The sequence below is a fragment of the Halichoeres trimaculatus genome, unplaced genomic scaffold (assembly GCF_033239565.1).
Source record: "Halichoeres trimaculatus isolate MK-OKI-2021-1 unplaced genomic scaffold, fHalTri1.1 fHalTri1_scaffold_14, whole genome shotgun sequence".
In the NCBI taxonomy this organism is placed as follows: domain Eukaryota; kingdom Metazoa; phylum Chordata; class Actinopteri; order Labriformes; family Labridae; genus Halichoeres; species Halichoeres trimaculatus.
In genome coordinates, this window is record NW_027437192.1 from 11,627,124 (window position 1) to 11,646,226 (window position 19,103).

A 19,103-nucleotide genomic window follows, 5' to 3' on the forward strand; every position below is an offset into this window, starting at 1 on the left:
ATGTCTTGGGTCTGAATAGCTAATTCCTCGATCGGCACACACCGTACTGGGGTTTAATTTTTTTCTAACTCAGTAGAAGATACTAAGGTCATGAGTTTACACAATCAGTGGCACAGTTTACGTGACTGACAGGTCAGGCACCCTATTGCCAACAAGGTTTAAAGCCCAACCCCTAGAGTCAGCAATTCCATTATGGCCTCTGCTGGCAATTGACCTCATTTCTCTGTATCAGGAACAAGTTGGTGACATCACAGACACTATGTCCATAAGTTATACTGTCCATGTTGTTTCCTCAACTATCTCCAACTACTGTCCTAGATGAGGAGGGTCACATTTCAGCTGTTTCCTTGTGATAGTCTTCTTACATGCTAGGTTGAGGTATACAGACCGTAGGTCCTATGATATCTCACAGCATAAAATCTCTTCATCTCATCATTTTGTTTGTCTGTGTCCATACAATTTTATCTCAAACATTCTGATCTATGACTCAAATATTCTTGATGCTGCTTTATAATCATGGCATAAACTCATCATTGTGGTTTTTCATTTCAAGTATTTTATAACTAAGACTTTTCAATTAAGACCGTCACATCATTTTGAATTTTTTCGAATTTTTTTTTGTATTTATCATAGCTATATTATATAGCTTTGTGTTACCAAGTTTACAGCCCATGATTTCAATTTCTAGCAGACAAAAAGCCTCAAATGTTTGCCTGTGCCAAAACTGAGTTGGAAAATATTAATTTGTCTCGTCACACTCTCACTCTCATCCAGACCAGCTGCCATAGGGTTACGAATCAGCTCCACTGCCCTCCTAATTCCTATTATTTCAGCAACCCCAGTCTCGGACTCCGACCATTGTTTCTGCCTTCCATCCCTTGAACAGGAAGTGCAGGTGATCTGCTGACACAGGTGTATCAATGCCTGGTAGCATAAGCTGCCTCCATCTGTTGGTAGCGTGCCCGTCTACTTCATTAACCTCACTCACTGACCCCATTCTCTTTTTATTCGCAGAGGAACCAGAAACACAAAAACTGGGACCAAAGACTTATTGAAGACCTGTAACATTTGCTCAAAGGAAGCCTTTGTTAACTTTGGAGGTCAGCTACTTTCTTTGATTTTCAGAACCTCAAGCGGTTTGATTTTAATTTAATGGACAAGTAGATACTGTGGAGACACAACAGAATGTTTGCAAAAAAGTTTAAATGTTTATCTGGAATATATCAAAAGTTAGCACCAAATCCAGCTGACCTAAGGAAGCACAGGTGGATTTTGAAGTTGTGAATGAACCGAGTCACTCCAGGTTGTGAATCAAACATCTCCAGTCAATGAAGGTGAATGGATCTGAGTTCAGGGACATGAAGGAAATCCTCACTGCGTCACTGAAACGTCACCACCCTCCATCTGTCTTACTCCCTTTCTCCATCAGCAGCCAATCCAAAGCATATGGAGTGGTGCTGCTGAGGTTTTGAGTTTGAACCACACGCAGCCTCATTTCTGAAGCAAAAACAAGTCAGAGTAAGCTGTTTTTGGAGCCAAAGGGTGGACACGCAGATGTTTTCCTGTGGAGGTTTGTTTAGAGAGGCTCTGCTGGTAATGAGATAAAAAGACTTGTGCGTTCTTCTGTAATCCTGTTTTGAGGTCCAGAGAGGTCATCACTCAAATCCCCATAAGAGCAGACGGCAACAGAGCACAGGTGTGCACATGAACTCACTCTGAAGCGTTGGAGGTAACAACAAATGGAGTCAGCTTCTTAGAAATCCTTCGAATGACAGCAGCTGATTTTTCCTACAGCTGATACAACTTCCAGGTGAGATTGTTTAACTGTTTTGATTTTTTGTGAGCAATATAACAATAAAATGCTGAGTACACTTTTCATTTCTTGTGTTTGCAGGTGAATAAGTCAGTTCTGCCATATTTAAAAAAATAAGTCATGGATTCCTTCATGTCGCTGGGAGCCCCACTGAAACAGTTCACCAGCTGTGTGTCTGGGAAAAACACCCCCAGTAAGAGGAGCCAGTCGGTCCGCAGAAGCAGCTTCACCCGCAGGAAGAGTGTCAGCAGGAGGAGAAGCCTTCCCTGTAGCAGCCAGAAAGTGCCCGACTCCTGGCTGAGGATATACCAGGCTGAGCTGAAGAAGGAACGGTGAGTCAGATCATATTTGTCACTTTGTTTTGAAATCTTTTGGTGAATTGTTTTCTTTTCCTGAGGTGCTTTTTAAAGAAAGTTTTTCTGACAGTGTCTTCTTCAGCTCCTGTTGTGTTATCGTGCTGACACTTGGCCAGACAGCCTCAGCTTAATGAGGATCAAGCTGTTCTTTACACGATTAAGCTGCTTGCCTGTGTCCTGTGCCTCATGTGTCTTCTGTTCTGTTTGCCAAAGGAAAAGGCAGCAAGCCATCCTTGCCAAGAAGAACGCAGAGAGAACAGTCAGAAGAACTCACTTCAGGAGCCACCACTGCCTCCCAAAGGTGAGTGAAACCAAAGGATTAAAAAAAACACTTTGGTTTTATTATTCAGATTTTTTTTTTTCAGTGTACGAATTTGACATCTTTTACCTTTATTTTTCCACATGTAGCATACCACATCTACAAGAAAACCAGCTCCAGTGAAGGATGAGTCCATCTTTGGGGCCTTTCAAGGCCTCAGTCTGGACGGTCTGATGGGAGGCAGTAATGGATCTCCTGCTGTAGCTGCTCCGCCTGCAGCAGGAGATCCCTGCAAAGTCATGTAAGACTCACCAAGGGCAGATCAGACTGCAAGTTTTCCTCTAAATTGCAAAGACTTGAAGAAGAAAAGTTGACAGAAAGATGAAGGTTTACCACCTTTATTAGAAGAGAAAATGAAATAAAAAGTGTATTATAATGTTGATACTGCTGTAGATGAACTGATATGTTTTGACCTTGATTCCTTGACGGTTTGTCTAAGTTTCTCTTTTTTATCAGTCTCTGTTTACAGTGAATTATGATTAAGACATTTTCTGTAATGTATATACAAGGAAGCGTTAACAAGCTTTAAATTCTGTTGGGGTTTTTTTCAGAATCGTGAGATTATTTTGATCAATCCCCTCCCAGCAGGTGTATGCTTTTTGTTGGCAACACTTTGAATACATTAAAACATGAGGAGCTAATTGTGGTAGTCAAACTATTTTTTGTTCTTAACATTTGTGTATGAATTCTGGCAGATTTTTTTTGAAAATGATGAAATCACAACCAGATCTTAAAAACAATAATACCACACATCTTTATTTTTCATCACCACAAAACCTTGTTATTAGTCTTTTCTCAACCTTGCTTTCCAAACCACTGTAGTGTATGGTTTTAAACACAAAGCTTTATTTAAAAAAAATAAAGAACAGAATGAATGACAGATCACATTTTTCTCATTCGTTATGAAGTGGAAGATGCTCTTTCTTGTGTGGCGTAGACATGACATCTGGGCCTGAATCACATATATGTACATTAGAAAACCGAGTACAAAACTACGATTTCCAGGGACAGGATGAGGAAACGACGTCAGTGAAGTGTCCTGATGACTGTGTGAGGATGACACAGCTGACTGGGTGAGGACACAGAATCAGGGTGTGTAGAACAGTGAGTTAGATCCAAAAGAAGTCCTGTCTGACAGCCTCATTCTCGCTGTTCCATCTTCACTTTTGGCGGTTTAAGGAAAGACCTGTTCTTTTTCTCTTTGCTCTTCTTGCCTTTGGCCTGGAAGGTCCTCCAGCTGTCCACGCGGCCATCCCTTGTTTCCTTTAAAAATAAACAAACAAAAAAGATCATGAAGTGATATCAGAATCCAGATTTCATGTTTCAAATGGCAAAGTTAATGACTTCACTCACCTCAAAATTTTTCTGCCACTCTCTCTCCCTCTTTGCTTTCTCTGCTGCCTCGATTTCTTCCTCTCTTGCTCTTTTCCTAAAATTGAGAGAAGACCAAAACATCCATGAGATTTTGAATGAAGAAGGGGTGAGGTCATATTGATTTCATAAATCTAGTGAAGGTTTTACCTTTCATGCATGTCCTTTGCTTCCCTTTCCTTCCTCTTGATTTCAAGCTCTGCGAACAGCTTCATGGTCTGCTTGTACACTGCTTGCTTGAACTGAAAGAGTAAACAGTGTTTATATAGTAAGATGCAAAACAAAACGTGTAAAAAGTGAAAGCATGCGTTTGATTTAAGTCAAGCTTACCACTTCTGGGTCGTCTTCCTCCACGTCTAATAGTTTACCATCTTTCTTTAACTGTTTCTTTTTCTCCTTTACCTGTTAAGAACACATAATGATAGAAAAAATAAATGTAACCAAACAAATAGAGACCAAAAGAGCTGTGTAAAATCCAAGCTAATTGACTTCAGTGTTAGTACGATAGAATATCGTGTATCCATGCTCACCATATGCTCCACATATTCCTGTCCTGCATGAATCACATCTAAAGCTCTCTTCTTCTGGTCTGGATCCAGCAGAAGTTTGTAGGCTTTGTCCACAGCTTAAACACACACACACAGGTTTGGTTGATGAAATCTGGGCAGGTTTCTTTTCATCTACTGACAACTGGCACAAAACACTGTGAAGCAGGGAAACAGAGTTGTTCGAACTTTACCTTCAAAGGCTTTCTGTGCTCGGTCTGGATCATCTTGATTTTTGTCTGGATGGACCAAAATTGACAACTGCACAGTGCAAAGGACAACATACAAGTATTAAAACAAAGCATAACATTGTGGTTGTGTAAACAGGCAAGTCTGCTTCTTCTTTTTTTTTAACTTACCGCTCGAAATCTCTTCTTCAATTCATCATCTGTCGCCTCTGGATCAATTTGCAGCACCTGCAGGTTGAGTAAAAATTGAAGCGTTTCATCAAAGACTGGCAATTTATCTTAAGTGTCATTCAAAAGTTAACTGTAAGGTAGAAATCTAATTCCTTAATGCAACAGTAACACCATTAAAATCATTGCTCTGTTGATCTAAAGCAAACGGAATACATCAATAAGTGAAAAATATGATTTTTAATTTATTTTAAAGCTATCAATCATAGGTGCTTGGCATAAGGTGCACAATATCTTCAAATATTTACACCTTTTCCCGCCTCTTTATAATGTCATGGAAAAATGTAATTGTCTTCTGATTCACTTCTGACAGTCAGAAATTCACACTACAGTCTATTTAAGTAGGACTGCAGCACTTACCTCAAAGGGATTAAGATTGAAGTATGATGCGCCAGGTCTAAGCAGTCTGTCAATCTGCTGCTTCGATGTTAAAACGGAGTCTCTCTTCTCAATCTGCTTCACCTGTTAGACACACCGACACAAAAACAAAGGGATAACAATCTGAGTCGTATTTTGGATGAAATTCGTAATAGTGAATTGCTTAACAGAAAGCCAACAGCTCAAACCTCGATGCATACAATCTTTTTGAAACTGTGGTTAAATTTACCGGTCAGTGTTTCAGGACGATAAGCTCAGAAACTTAAACTGATCATGGTTTTGGATGAGATCTTTCTAGATCTATAAAGACGAGGCAGGTCAGAAAAGCATCCTTGTGAACGTTAGCATGTTATCGTTAGCCACTGCTTATGTCTGCGCGGCATAAAAACTCAAGATTCGTTGGATAATTTGTTTTATCTGATTGACGGAGAGGGGTCAACGCTCCCAGAACACAATATCACGTTTTAAATCAAACCTCAGAGATGAAGTTCTGAAATAAATCTTCCGACATCTTCTGAGTGGAAGGCTCTCCTCCGGTGGCCGCCATCTTCCCTGTGGTTTACATGTGACGTAGGAAGATCACGTGACCATGGAGTTATATTAAAGTAGTGCATAGCTTACCAGTGCTCTATAAAAAGAATGCAAAAATATTTATGGACAATTTCAACTTATTATCGTCATTACGGACATGAACTAAACAAATTCCAATACAAACTTTAAAAAGACAAGAAAACTGTCACTCAACTGTAAAATAGATCGTGTAGTTCTTCAGAGTGCCTCTGTAAAAATGTGCAACGGTTTTTAAATGTTTTATATGGCACGGCTTGGCTATTCTAGAGAAAGGGATAGGAGTACGACCTGGCTGTGACTTTGTTAGAGTGAAATGTTAATAAATGCGGCAAAGAAATGAAAACCCAACCGGGCTTTGAAAGAAGTTGTGAACAATTTACCATACACGAACAATAACGGCTGATACGACTATTCTTTATGATGAGACCCCATCAAAACTGATGTACCGTTTTGTTAACACACTCTTAAAATATTTTAGTATAAGATTGAGGGTTAAAAAAGCAAATTAAACTTATTGTATTGTTTTAATGCAAATAAGTGAAATACAGTTAACTTATCAAAAAAACAAAACAAAACATTGACTCCAAAACGACCTTATTCAACCCTATCACTCAGTGCAAATGACGTCACTTTAGCTCTCAATTTCAGGTATCCAAAATTATTCATCCTGTCTATGATGAACATCTTTTACCTCTGTACTGGAAATTCCTGCGGAAGAACCCAATTCCAGTTGTTCAAAATCCAAACTTGTCACATTGTAGTGGACATGAAAAACTGCATGCTTAGATTATTTTGATGTTCATCAGGGACTGTAGTGAAAACATTGTGGAAACAGGAATTAACTATTACTGAGAGTGAGAATTTCCCCTTTACTAGTGAAAACTTACTTGCACACACTTTTTGAATTCCTTGTCAATCTGGTCTAATGAATGTTTAAGAGGCTTGTTAATAGTTCTTCCAGTCTGCAAACCAAACTCTTAAGGGCCTCAAGATCACCCAATATGTTTTCACACCCACTCATTCTCACTGCTGGAGTTTGGAAAGGCAACAATTTAAAGTGACTTCACCATATCACTATCATGCCAAATAAGCACTCCAAATCCTTAACACCTACAGTTAGGATGAATGTTGAAGCTTTTAAATAAAATTTGAGAGTAAAACATCACTTATTGTGGAAAAAATCAGACAAGATCACACATTTACCTTTGTAATAAATTGTATTTCAGTGTAAAGCAGCACACTTTTATTTACAATACATACAACAGCAATGAACAGCTGGATGTTGTTGATAGTTATCTGCATCCTCCTCTTCTTCTGCAAGAAATTACAATTAACCAAAAAAAAAATCTCATATCAGTTATAGTCAATGTGAGTTTAAATCTTCAATGACAAAATGTAGTGAGCCCCTACATGAACCCACATAACTTACCCGTGTTGTCTGAAGACAGGATGTGTTCACCTAGGTTCTGGACCTGAACTGTCTGCTCCTGTACTTCCTCTGAGAGATGAGAAACCTTGAAAAGGTTCCAGCTCACACCTTGTGAAGAACAGTCTCATGATTAAGAGCTAGAAAAAGGCCACACAAACATAGTTATGTTACCTTTCACTAGTGTTCATGTACCTAAATAACCATCCACAACAACCATCTTAATAAAAAAAAAGACTTAATGTTTGCCTGATTTTGGATTTGGAGCCATTACATATTAAATACCCAAAAAAACTTACACAAGTTACTGGCTCTGGAAGGTAAAAAGACTAGTAGGAGAAAAAAATAAATGCAAAATTTAGAGCATAAAACTTTTTAATCAGTTTAGATAATGGAAAATCTTACCCATCAGTCCCTTCCATTTGTGTGAACTCATTCACATGGACAGGGGCAGCTCCTTGACTGCCTGGTGACAAGAGGCAACATATAAAACACACAGTTCTGAAGTGAAAAACTAAGAAAAAAATAATAAAACATATCATGACACTTGAAAATTAAAACTATAAAATGTACACACAAGCCATTTGAATGAGCCTTCTGCACAACACAGGGCTCCCTATTTCAAGCTTACCTGTTTTATTAATAACTCAGCCCATTCATGCCACCTTGTGGCACTGAAAAATACTACCATCATTTTTCGGGCAGTCTTTGTTCCATCAGAAGCTAATTTAACCAACATTTTATTCAGTATTCCTACCGAATCTCAAAGTTTATTAAACAATTGCTCCTTTAGTTAATATTTTTGAACAAATTAACATCTCGCTCTGTCTGAAACACTTATGAAGCGCTTAACCAAGTAAAGGGTCGTTGGATTTCTGGTCGTGCTTGTGGGAAACTGCTACCTCCAGTGGTGTACAAGGGGAACCACCACCCTCCATTCATAGACCGTTTGCAGACAGCTGAAGTGATTTGGTGCAGTAAGCCAAGGCAGGCAGCAGGTGTTTACAGGGATTTTGACATATGTAGGGCTAACAATATGGATATTTATTGTCCACATATAGATTTGATTCAGTCTAAAATTTGCAATTCAGCTCTTGAAAGACCCTGCATTTGGTCTCAGTAGGAAAAATAATTTATGTTTGCTTATGTGTGACTGAATGCCTAAAAATATGCTGGCAACACAAACAAGCGTGATAAATCCAATGATTCTTCAGTCAACTTTAGTGACGTATGTTCTTCAAAGCCTGAGGGGAAAAATCCTCCAACAAGATAAAAGAAGCTTGATTTTTCTTAAGCACACAAGGAAACAATTAAAATGGAACAAAGTACAATCATGTCTGCAATTATTCCAGTGATTACTAGAGGAGAGGAGACAGTACTCTGTGCAAGGCTAGCTCACCCTTGAGTACCGTTCAGGTGAGTTCCTCACTCTAGTGGTGCCGCTCTCAATGCTTCTCCACCTAGGCAGGTTGGAATAAAAGGACAGACACATGAAACAAAAGACAATGATACCATGGCACCAAAAGGCAGGATGCTAAAAACACTTAGTAAACAGACAAGAACATTTGGCTGAATTGGAGAATTTTAACCCTTTGGGTGGTCAGATCTTCGGTACCTTCAAAAAGGAAATACAGATGGTGAGGATGAGATTTGGAGATTGAATTAATGAACTGAAGACAACTGTGCACACAAATACATATTTAAGTCAAATTTGTGATTGTGACTGTAGTTAGAGGACTAAACCTGCACATGACAGCTTTACATTATCCAAGATTGTCTTTAAAGTTAGAGTGAAAACATTAACAGTCTAATCTCCAACACTGAGGCTGCAGGGTAGAACATTCGAGTGATATTGATGCATGATTGCTTCCTTCAGTTTCTTTGACGTTACAGTTTGCTTAAGAGATGTCCAATTTTCTTTTTCAGCACAATAAATTTAATATTTTTTTTCTTCTGTTGCTCCGTAGAGAGGTTATTAGGAAAAAGGTTTGACCTTTTCCCCAATAAGCACAGACACCACATATGGCAAAGTCTTTGCAAAAGCAAAATCTTGGCAAAAGTTCATAACACAATATATTTACTGTGGACGCAAGAAAAGTTTCATCTGTAGACACAAATGGAGAGAAAAATCTTGTGTAATGTAAACCAGTCAAAACAAAAAGGTCCCTGAATTGAAACAATGGGACCAAACTATATCAAATACTTGCACTGCTGAATGCAGGAAACAGCTTCAGTCTGATGTGACATGCATTAAAAGAAATTAAGGGTTAAAATTCTGTCAAAATTATTTAATCTTCCAAACCACTTTCAAAGTTCTCTTGTCCGGTGTCTGAACGCACAATTTCCTAAAAAGATTGTCCTAAAAAGTAAAAGTCTTTGACTTGAAAACGATGATCTTCATCCAAATGGGAGAATTGAGGTAGCAATCAAATCAAATACTGAATGACAACACTTAATTTGAGTATCTGACAATTGACTGATGCTCAGCTGAGTTTTATTGAAACGGAACAAACGTAAAAGTTATAAATACAAAGAACATCAGAGAACAAACTGCTATGGCTCTTAAGGTAAGCCAAACCAAATTCTATTGGGCAAGTTCAAAGAAAACATAGGAAGTTATGGTATCAGTTTAAAAAAACACATTTTGACTACCTCTAGAAATGCTAGGCATACACTTTGAACATTACAAAACTTTGATTTCTTCCTTCCTGTGGATTCTTTTCTCCACCATTGCAAAAAATGAAGTATGAAGCTCTAACCATATGCATTTATTTACAAGCAAGTCCCTAAGCAACTATGAGAAACCACAAAGAAAGGGATTACAAGAAGGGGAGGGAGGGAAAGGGCATGGACAAAAACTTCCTGCAAGGCAAATATCATTATTTAATGTCCTCTCAGACTTATGAATGTCCACTTTTTTTTGTAAATGTTCATTGTTGGCTTTAAAAGAATCAGCAAAAAAACGTAACAATAAAAGTGTTTTGAGTGTTTTTTTAAAGACGAGTCCCAATGTAACCGTCGAAGTAAGAAATGATTCACCACAACGGTTACGTTCACTTCTTCAGCCCAAAGGCTTTCCAGCCAATCATCTCGAGCCAATTCTGGGGTCTGTCCATTTTTTCTTTGAGATATATATGTACAGTTTTTTTCATGAGGGATGAAGAATAAAAAGTCAATCAAAAAATTGTGGCCAATCTCCAGTTTTTTTTTTTGTTTTGTTGTTGTTTTTCTCTTTTTTTGTTGTCACTTTGCCAAATACCTTTTGGTGCATCTACTTCCACTGCTGCCCATAAGAATCCTGTGAAAACTCCATGGTGTCATTACTGTAACCATAGTTACCGGAATAGTCGGCCCCCTGCTGCAGGGGCTGCTGGGCGATTGGCTGGGACCCCCAGTTCTGTTGGTTGTTGGTCTGGCGGCGCTTGGAGTCAGGCTGGTTAAACACGTCCGCCTTCCTCTTTCCACCCACGTTGCCGCCACGGTTGCCCCTAGCCCCGCGAGGACCACGGCCCCTCTGTGGCTGGAAAGGGGCCCCCCTGCCTCCTCGGCCACCCCTTGGACCACCAAGAGGAGGCCCTCTTTGGGCATAGCCACCACGACCTCGTGCAGGTGGTGCTCCACGGGCCCTGGGTGGAGGAGGCCCTCCCCTGTTAGGACGAGTACCACGGCCCCTCATGCTGTACACGTCATCGTAGCCGTAGTAAGGGTCTTCATAGCCCCCACGGTAGTCATGATAGTCGTAGCCATAGTAGTCATCGTAGTAGTCTTCGTATCCATAGTAATCTGGGGGATATGCATAACCCCCTCGGCCACCACGACCCCTTCCTCGTCCTGGAGGAGGCATGCGAGGAGGTGGGTAGTAGTAGTAGTCATCATACCTGCAAAGGGAAGAGTAGAGTTACCGTAAGATCCTAATACTAGGTTAAGTATGGCAACTGACCAATCACATATCTCCATCCCTCACCCTGCATTCCTAGTGGTCTGCCTCGCTGCTTGGCGCTCTTTCCTCTTTTTGTCTGGGGGCTTTGCCAGGACAATCTCGATTTCTTCTCCTCCCAGCTCCTTCCCGTTCATCTCGTCCATTGCCTAACCGAACCAATCAGTGCACAGCGCTTAGACAGAGTACCAGCCAAGCAATAAACGGTATCAAAAGCACGTAGTACTCACCTTTACAGCTGCATCTCTTTCCTCAAAGTGTACAAAAGCATAGTCTTTCAATTTCTTCACTCGCTCCAGTTTTCCAAACTGAGAAAAGGTTTTTTCAAGGAGCTCTTCAGTCACTGCTGTTGCCAGCTTCCTCACAAACAGAACTTTGACCTGTAAAATCAAGCAAATTATTACATGTAAGGATCTTATCACCTTGGAAAACCTTGAACAAAAATGCTTTAATCACATCAGAGTTTCTAACCTTTGCCATAACCTCAGGGTCAGGCTCAGCGACGGGGTCTGCCCACTCCACAGTGACCGGGTTCCCCCAAACCTTGACTTTACCACTCATTAGGCGACGACGAGCCTGTGCTGCAGACTTGTGGTCCTCATACTCCAGGAAACAAAAGCCGCGGTTCTTCTTTTTGTCATCTGGTTGGTGGTAGAGTATCACCTCCTGGAGACCCTCTGTAACAGAAGTTATTGAAATATTAAAACTCTTCAAAAAATGTCATGGGTATCATCCGACATGGCTGAGGGTTTCTGATACAAGTCCACTCGAGTGCCTCTGAACTGACCTGTAACTTTGCCAAAGTCTTCCAAAATACTTTCTCTTGTCTTGTTCTTTGGAATTGATCCAACAAACAGGCGATTGTTTGCAACAGATATACACACTCCCAAGTACTTGCCGGGGCGAATTTCATGGTTGTCACACTAAAAATTAACGGAAACGCCAAAATCTCAATGAAATTTACGTTAAGCAAACAGCAATATCAAATCAATATTATTTATTTATATTTTGTCGAGTGTCTTCTATTAATCTACAGTTAACGTGGTTTAAATGGCCTCAGAGATACTCACAAGTTTCACAGCCTTTTGGGCGTCATCTTTATTGCAGTACGTGATGAAGGCGTAACCCCTATTCTGACCAGAGAGTGGGTCCATCATTAACCTCAGATCCCAGATGGGACCAGCGGACTCAAAAAGTGGCACCAGCTCATCTTCATATAGATCCCTTGGGATTTTACCCACAAACACCTGATGTGGAGAGGAACAACAGATATAAGTATTTACAAAAGAACAAATATGGCATGAGTTTTAGAATGACTTATTAAAAATCTACAGCCAACACTTGGAGTTTCCAGTAATTGTAGAACAAATGGGCTTTGAAAATGAGACAAAAACAAGCCATAACAAAAGCAACACTTTCTACCTCAGTTCCAATTCCTGGTTGTGTTCCCTTAAACACATCCTCAGGTGGAGGGCCTCCGTATTTTCTCTGCCCTGTGGTGACATCCAGGGTGTATCCTGTCCGCTCCAGTAGTGCCTACAACAAAGAAAAGTTAACCATTAAGCTGGCTGCATTGATGAAGAGGCATGCATATTCAAGTTGTCATTTTTACCACAGCATAATAACAAGTAGCTGTTGACCTTAATTTTTGCCTCATCTGGACCCTTAGTGGACTCCTGCACTTTACTCCCTTGTTTTTCTCTCTGTCTGTACGTCTTCATGACTCCACAAAGGAAAGCGCTTTTATTCTACATAAAAACACAAGAGAAGGTTAATATTTGGAAAATGAGACTGCTCCAAAAGACAAAGGTGTGTAATCCAGCCACAGGGTTACCTGTACATGGGACAGGTCACTTTCTTTGAATTGCTGCAGCACAGTAAGGGCTCCCTCTTCGTTGAACTCCCGTAGTGCATCAATGGCCCTTTCATCAAGATCTACATATGCTACCAAACCTGTAAAAAGCAGGCTTAGTGTCAGGCTTAGAAAAGGTAAACACTTTTTTTTTACTGAAGCCAAGCTTGTAAAGAATACTTCAAACACTATGACCCACCTGTCTGGAAGATATTATCTAGACTTTCAGCCACTTTTTGTGGGAGCCCGGCATCAATGAGTGTCTGGTAGTTCTCTGTGTGTGTTGTTGTCACATCCATGGGCTCTTCTTCCTCCCTTACTGGAGCAGAACTGCCGTTCACCTCAGCTGCAGCCATTCTCCTGAACCTTAATAAAAGGAAAAAAATGATACATTTAATTAACTCCATTTGAGACTGTGCATTTCCCTGATCATGAACAAATATAGAAATACTTGGATGTCTTAAGAGGGTGCAAAAATATTTGACACCCAACATTATACGATATCTTTATTATCCAAAGGTTTTATGCTGTCTGCTAAAGTAATGGCCTATGTAAAGAAAAACGGACAGAAATTTAATGATATACACCACACAACAAAAGTCAATATACTAACAATCTTAGAAACAAAAACTGGTGGGAAAACGTTCAGATATTGAAATAACCCGGTCAATTGTGCAAACCACCGACAGTTGCCGTCCCGCCCCCCTCACATGCAGTTTGCTAGCTAACGAGGTTGACACCATTTATTTTCATATTCACATGTGCACAGTTCTAACAGGAAAAACACAAATCTCAGCAATCTGACAAACTCGAACGTTTTTACAGCAAACAGAATCATCTACATTGTTTTCTGCACCTGGGATAACAGTCATATTGATTGGCAGCTTGCTAGCCTGCGAGCTTATACGAAGGCCTCGTCGTGCAAAAGACACCTTTCACAAATCAAACACACGCTCCGTGCATGGTGCAAACAGATAGCTAGCAAAACTCACCGCTACAATTCGGAACTCTTACGGCGACGGGTGTTAAAATGTGAAGGGGTTAAAATTACGGACGAGCAAAATCCTCTATTTTGAAGAATAGGTTTTAGTCAAACACACGAGACAAATTTCCAGACAGCTACGGTCTCGTCGTCGGCTCGCCCGAACAACGCCACCGCTCTGCAACCATCGCGAGATTTGCGTAATGAAACGCGCAGAGGGGCGGGTATGTTAGTTTTTGACGTCGGCAGCTTCTTCTTCTAGAAAGGCACATTTAACCACGCGGAGCACTACTGCCTCCAACGGTTGCTTTTAGGGAATACGTAAACTCTTCCCAGCAGTGCTGTCATGCCCTTGGAATTTTTAATTAAGGAATAATAAAGACCTATACAATCACGTAAACGGATCCTGTCCTGAAATGTGATAATTCTTCCCTCACCAAGCTTCATTGTATCTTTTTCTGTCTTTCTATATTTTCACCTTTAATTTGTCTGATTTGCTTTATTTTTTTTGTCCCTTCGCTACTGATTAATGTGGCAATCTCTTGCATATCCCAAACCGAAATGTCAAAACTTAACCTATCAAAATTATTTTTATTTATTTATTTTTGTACATTTATAATAAACTTTAAAAAAACGAAGGGTCCTCGAAATGTTGTATTCACCAAATATCTGAATAAAAATAATTCTTTTACCACATTTTATCTTTTCCTCCATTGTTTTTAAATACTACTTTTACTCATTTCAAACGTGAAAAAATAGCACTTTAATACTGATTCATCGCTAAACGTTTATAGTCAGTCATTGTCAACAAAGTTCGTATTCTACAACATAAAAAAAACTTGCTAGCGAATGAAAATCTATGGATTGGGTATGCGAATTGTTCTTCCCCGAATCTTCAAAAACACACTAATTCAAGAGGTACTGACAAAGAGGTGCAGCTTCAGATATTGAGGTACCTCAATATACACATCTACTCTGTTTAACAAAGGATTTTAGATCGGAAGAGGACTTAGTATCTTACCTTGAGGAGCTCCACTTTCTGCACACTTTTCTGAAAACGACCAAAACAAACCTGAATAAACTACTACATTTTAAACGTATTATCCAACGATGTACTAGGCCGCCAACTGCCATATTAGTGTTTAGACAACAACAGATGCCTCAGGTTTAGGATATGAAAATTCGCATCCAATGGCGGTTTTAGCAAAACGAGATGTCGCTTAATTTATCTAAGAGGCTAAAATACACACTAGAGGCGCTATAACGAAGAAGTCGTGCATGCGTCCTGGTCCAAGCATTGTTGGTGTTAGCAGGACACTAATTCTGGTGATAAAAACTTCAGATATACTTTTGTAAAACTTTTTTCAAATATAGGTGATATTGGCAGTTCCTCTAACAGTTCCTGGAATTTATTAAGCAATAATACACATTAAAACAAAGCTGATCCGTTTATCGAGTTAATTGAACAACTCCATAAAGTGTGTACAATAATAAAGATCTCAGTTTTTATGCTGATGTAACACCAAAACTATGAGACAATATTTCAGCTAATTAACACAAAAGCTGTATGGTACAGCTGATCTTAAATCAAAAAGTTAACTGTTTAAGTGATTGTACTGTACTGCTTTGACATCAAAACAACTTTGCAAAGGCATACTTATCCTCCCCACTAACATTACACCTGGCTCAAATTTCACCTGGGCGTGGCTGTTGAATAGTGAGGCATTAATGCCTCATTATTCAACAGCCACACCCAGGTGAACCCAGGCAAGTTCATTTTTGACAGCTTCAAAACAGCAAATGCCCCAAATCTGGCTTGTTGGACATATTAGAGTATTGATATTTTAATATGTCCAGCAAGCCAGATCTCCTCTGATCAGAGAAGCTTAGCTTTAAGAGTCTGGCCAGTTGTGTTGTTTTTTTCTTAGTGAAATTCACTCTCATCATCACAAGAAATTATAATAATTACAGCTTAATGAAACCAACATTAAGAAAGAGAGTAGTTATTGAGTATCCGAGCAAAAGATCAGCTTTAGATAAGTTTGTGCTAATGCCAGGTTAAAAGTATAGACTATATATGAGGATACACAGTCAGAAGAGCAAACTTTAGGCGTTTCATGCATAAACAACATGCATGGTAGTAATAACAACACCAAATGAACATACTTATTCCAAAATGCAATTTATTGTTATATTATTATTCATGGTGTCAGTATGAAGTGCCATACAGGACCTGCTTTGACCAGCAGCAAACCAATTAATATCTTTGTGATTATCAGACTCAGGAGGAAAAACTATAACAGGATTTCCAGCATTAGTCATCATATTTTAGTTTTCTGATTTTGCCATGGTGGCGATCAATCTCCTTCTGAAGGCGCTCAATCTCCTTTTTGTGGTGCTCGATCTCCTCTGCATGATGCTTCCTCAGCGCTTCCATCTGCTCTTTCTCCTTCTGCCTGCAGGCCAGAAAGGAAAGGGGAAACATACTTAAAAACAAGCTAAAAAGGGACACAACAACATGTCTGGTACAGTATGTTTCTCACCTGAAGTACCGCTCCTCTTCTGCAACTTCTCGCTTTCCAAATGCACCACCTGCCGCTCTGATCGAGCCGCCACCACCTCCACCTTTGCCTGCTCCTTTGCCCAACTCTCCAAGCTGGAAATTACAGGAGTAAGGTTACCAATCCAAATTCACAGAAAAAAGAAAAAGTGGTCTTTTTCTGTGTTGTATAAAGCACTTTTTTGACTATAAAGTATAACTACGAGGACAGTATAATGTGCTCCTTTTAAAACAATCCTTAGTCAATGGGAATAAATAGGTCTACGGACACATTTTTTGAAACCCAACTAGCATGAAAACCTAACTTGCATTGTGAATTAATTTAATGTAACAAAAAATATCCAATACATTGAATCAACAGGCATTTTCTTTTACTAATTTTAAACATTAAGGTTATAATATTATATGGTTAGTGTAGTGTCCCCATGTTCTTAATTCATAATTAAATTACAACTTGTAATGCAATATACAACAATCTGCAACAGTATTGCAAAGTCCCTTACATTTTTAAGATTTTAAAGTAAACATGAACATATCCCAGTTATTTGAGTTTTTATACTATCCCTGTGGAAACTTAAACCGATAATAAAAACGAACGGAATAACGGACATAATAGTAACTTTTCAGACTTTTTACTACGTTTGCAGTCCCGTTCTTCATTATTTCCGTTATTTCTTTAAAGAAAAAGAGCATCTGTTGTTAAAGTAAAAGTCAAAGTGACATGCGCGAGTCAATCACACAGGGGGCACCTGTCAGGGTACTGCTGTACAGTTTTATATGATAGAAGTGTTATGCATGCTAAGTGTCAACGGTTAAAATGACGCAAAAGTGCTGTTCTTACACCTTAATAAGGCTTATAGCAACTTTTTTTGAGACAATGCTTCCATAAACCGAATATTTACAGCATGACTCCACAAGTTAGCCACTAGCTTGGCTTGCTAACTTTATTAGTGCTCATACGACGCACAACTTTGATAAATAAATGCTAAGCTAACATCCAAAACGTCTCGTGCCAGCAGCACAGTTTACCTGTTCAGATGCCATTCTGATCTGGGAGAAGATGCATCTCCTTAACTGAGCCCTTGGGAGAAACCTTGACATTTTTACTAGGGTGCTTCCAAGTGCTACTTCTCGGGGCAAAAGGAACTCAACAGGTTGGACAAATCTATAATGCGGAAATTTGGAGTAAATGTCTCGCGTGGGCGTGGAGACGCCTCTGTTTTAAAGGCTCGCTGCTGCCACCATGTGGTGAGGGGTGACACACGTTCATTTACAGTCTGACTCACTCTCTTGATTCATCTTTTCTGCCTCCGCTGATCACATCTACGCAAACTACCAGCATGAAGGTATCATACATATATTCTATGTGTATCAAACAATTGTAACTTTTTTTTTTTTTTTTTTTTTTTACTTTTTCTAAATTACAAGTTGCCATACTAGACACACAGCAAAAACAATCAAATAACCTGAAAATTCTCTCTTTTTTTGATGTGATGTTTACTTCAATGTATCAACATAATTGATAGTTCTGTAGCAACCTCAGAAAAAAAAAAATTAAAAAAGGGGAAAAAAGAAAGAAAAAAGATGTAAAGGCAACTCAAGGTACTCAACAGAACATGGGAGGATTCAATTTCAATGAATGAATGGGAGTGACAGTAAAAGAATGACCAAGAGCACACTAACAGGTGACGGAAATTAAAAATGAACTGTATCTGAACTCCGTCATTCCATTTATTTAGATGAAATATGACCTTACAGGTTTATCATATATTGTGACTTTGGACCAAATTCTGTTATTTCTTCTTTTCACACATGCTTTGATTCCTCTTCCATGCACCTAGCTTTTGAAATAGATGAGATTGGTATTTTTATTTAATGTAAAAAAGCAGCTCAAGGTATGCCACGTTGAAATGTAAATATAGCTACAAGTTACTGTTACAGTACGGCAAAGTTTGCCCTCTGACAGGGCAAATAGCCATTATGAGTAAAGGGTTTTGTATTGACACCTTGGACAGACAATCAGATTTTAAGACAGGCAAGAACTATACCAGGCCTCCCTTCTGTATGTGCTTTATTCCATCACACATTAGCACATTTGTTTGCACATAAGGATTTACCAATACCATTTGAAAATAGTTTTGTCTTTCATGACATATTTTTCATTTCCTATACTAACCTTTGAATGCTATATCATTTGGTACCCATTAGAAAAAAAGAGTTTATCCTAAATTTCATTAGTTGGACCAAACAAAACATCCATCAGTCAACTATTATTTAATCTGATGGTTTTAAAAGCTGGCCTTTGAAAAACATCACTGTTAAACTGACCTGGTTTGATTCAAGACGCTCGCAAACCACTTCAATCAACTAATTGGTAGTGTGCGCAGCTAGAGTACACTTTGCGTTTCCCCATTTCCTCTTAATTAATTACATATTTGATATACACAGGAAGTAAAAAAGTAGAAAGGACCAAGACACTCAAACCTTGCTTACTGTTAGTGCAACAGTTCAACTTTTCTCATATGTCAGACATGAATATTATATACACAATGACATAAACCGAGCCATTCTAGCTTTT

The 19,103-nt window shown here is 39.2% G+C and overlaps 4 protein-coding genes across 8 annotated transcripts; 1 reads left to right on the forward strand and 3 right to left on the reverse strand.

Moving 5' to 3' along the window:
* Positions 1-111: 111 nt before the first annotated feature.
* Positions 112-3,147, forward strand: LOC141802697 (uncharacterized). Of its 4 annotated transcripts, XM_074686316.1 has the most exons (6): positions 112-895; positions 1,015-1,100; positions 1,642-1,810; positions 1,895-2,145; positions 2,383-2,470; positions 2,578-3,147. In XM_074686316.1, the coding sequence occupies exons 4-6, from the start codon at positions 1,934-1,936 to the stop codon at positions 2,731-2,733; spliced, it is 456 nt and encodes a 151-aa protein (XP_074542417.1). In that variant the 5' UTR covers positions 112-895; positions 1,015-1,100; positions 1,642-1,810; positions 1,895-1,933; the 3' UTR covers positions 2,734-3,147. The 4 variants fall into 4 exon arrangements, with proteins under 4 accessions (XP_074542417.1, XP_074542416.1, XP_074542415.1 ...); XM_074686315.1 differs by having other exon boundaries at positions 112-1,100; XM_074686314.1 differs by having other exon boundaries at positions 1,015-1,810.
* A 71-nt stretch (positions 3,148-3,218) lies between these two features.
* dnajc8 (DnaJ (Hsp40) homolog, subfamily C, member 8) lies at positions 3,219-5,790 on the reverse strand. Its single transcript, XM_074686312.1, has 9 exons — positions 5,674-5,790; positions 5,181-5,282; positions 4,764-4,820; positions 4,599-4,665; positions 4,390-4,484; positions 4,190-4,261; positions 4,010-4,101; positions 3,842-3,917; positions 3,219-3,751 (listed from the first exon to the last, which is right to left on the reverse strand). Exons 1-9 carry the CDS (start codon positions 5,743-5,745, stop codon positions 3,629-3,631), a joined length of 756 nt encoding a protein of 251 aa, XP_074542413.1. The 5' UTR covers positions 5,746-5,790; the 3' UTR covers positions 3,219-3,628.
* Positions 5,791-10,180: 4,390 nt separating this feature from the next.
* LOC141802695 (heterogeneous nuclear ribonucleoprotein R) lies at positions 10,181-14,175 on the reverse strand. 2 transcript variants are annotated; one of them, XM_074686310.1, is made up of 11 exons: positions 13,976-14,175; positions 13,183-13,349; positions 12,966-13,084; positions 12,772-12,879; positions 12,550-12,667; positions 12,202-12,377; positions 11,919-12,054; positions 11,603-11,808; positions 11,362-11,511; positions 11,159-11,280; positions 10,181-11,072 (listed from the first exon to the last, which is right to left on the reverse strand). In XM_074686310.1, the coding sequence occupies exons 2-11, from the start codon at positions 13,337-13,339 to the stop codon at positions 10,466-10,468; spliced, it is 1,899 nt and encodes a 632-aa protein (XP_074542411.1). In that variant the 5' UTR covers positions 13,340-13,349; positions 13,976-14,175; the 3' UTR covers positions 10,181-10,465. The 2 variants fall into 2 exon arrangements, with proteins under 2 accessions (XP_074542411.1, XP_074542412.1); XM_074686311.1 differs by having other exon boundaries at positions 12,202-12,378; positions 12,554-12,667; positions 13,976-14,174.
* A 1,956-nt stretch (positions 14,176-16,131) lies between these two features.
* LOC141803205 (ATPase inhibitor, mitochondrial-like) lies at positions 16,132-17,740 on the reverse strand. Its single transcript, XM_074687159.1, has 3 exons — positions 17,555-17,740; positions 16,509-16,621; positions 16,132-16,421 (listed from the first exon to the last, which is right to left on the reverse strand). Exons 1-3 carry the CDS (start codon positions 17,624-17,626, stop codon positions 16,280-16,282), a joined length of 327 nt encoding a protein of 108 aa, XP_074543260.1. The 5' UTR covers positions 17,627-17,740; the 3' UTR covers positions 16,132-16,279.
* Positions 17,741-19,103: the final 1,363 nt, after the last annotated feature.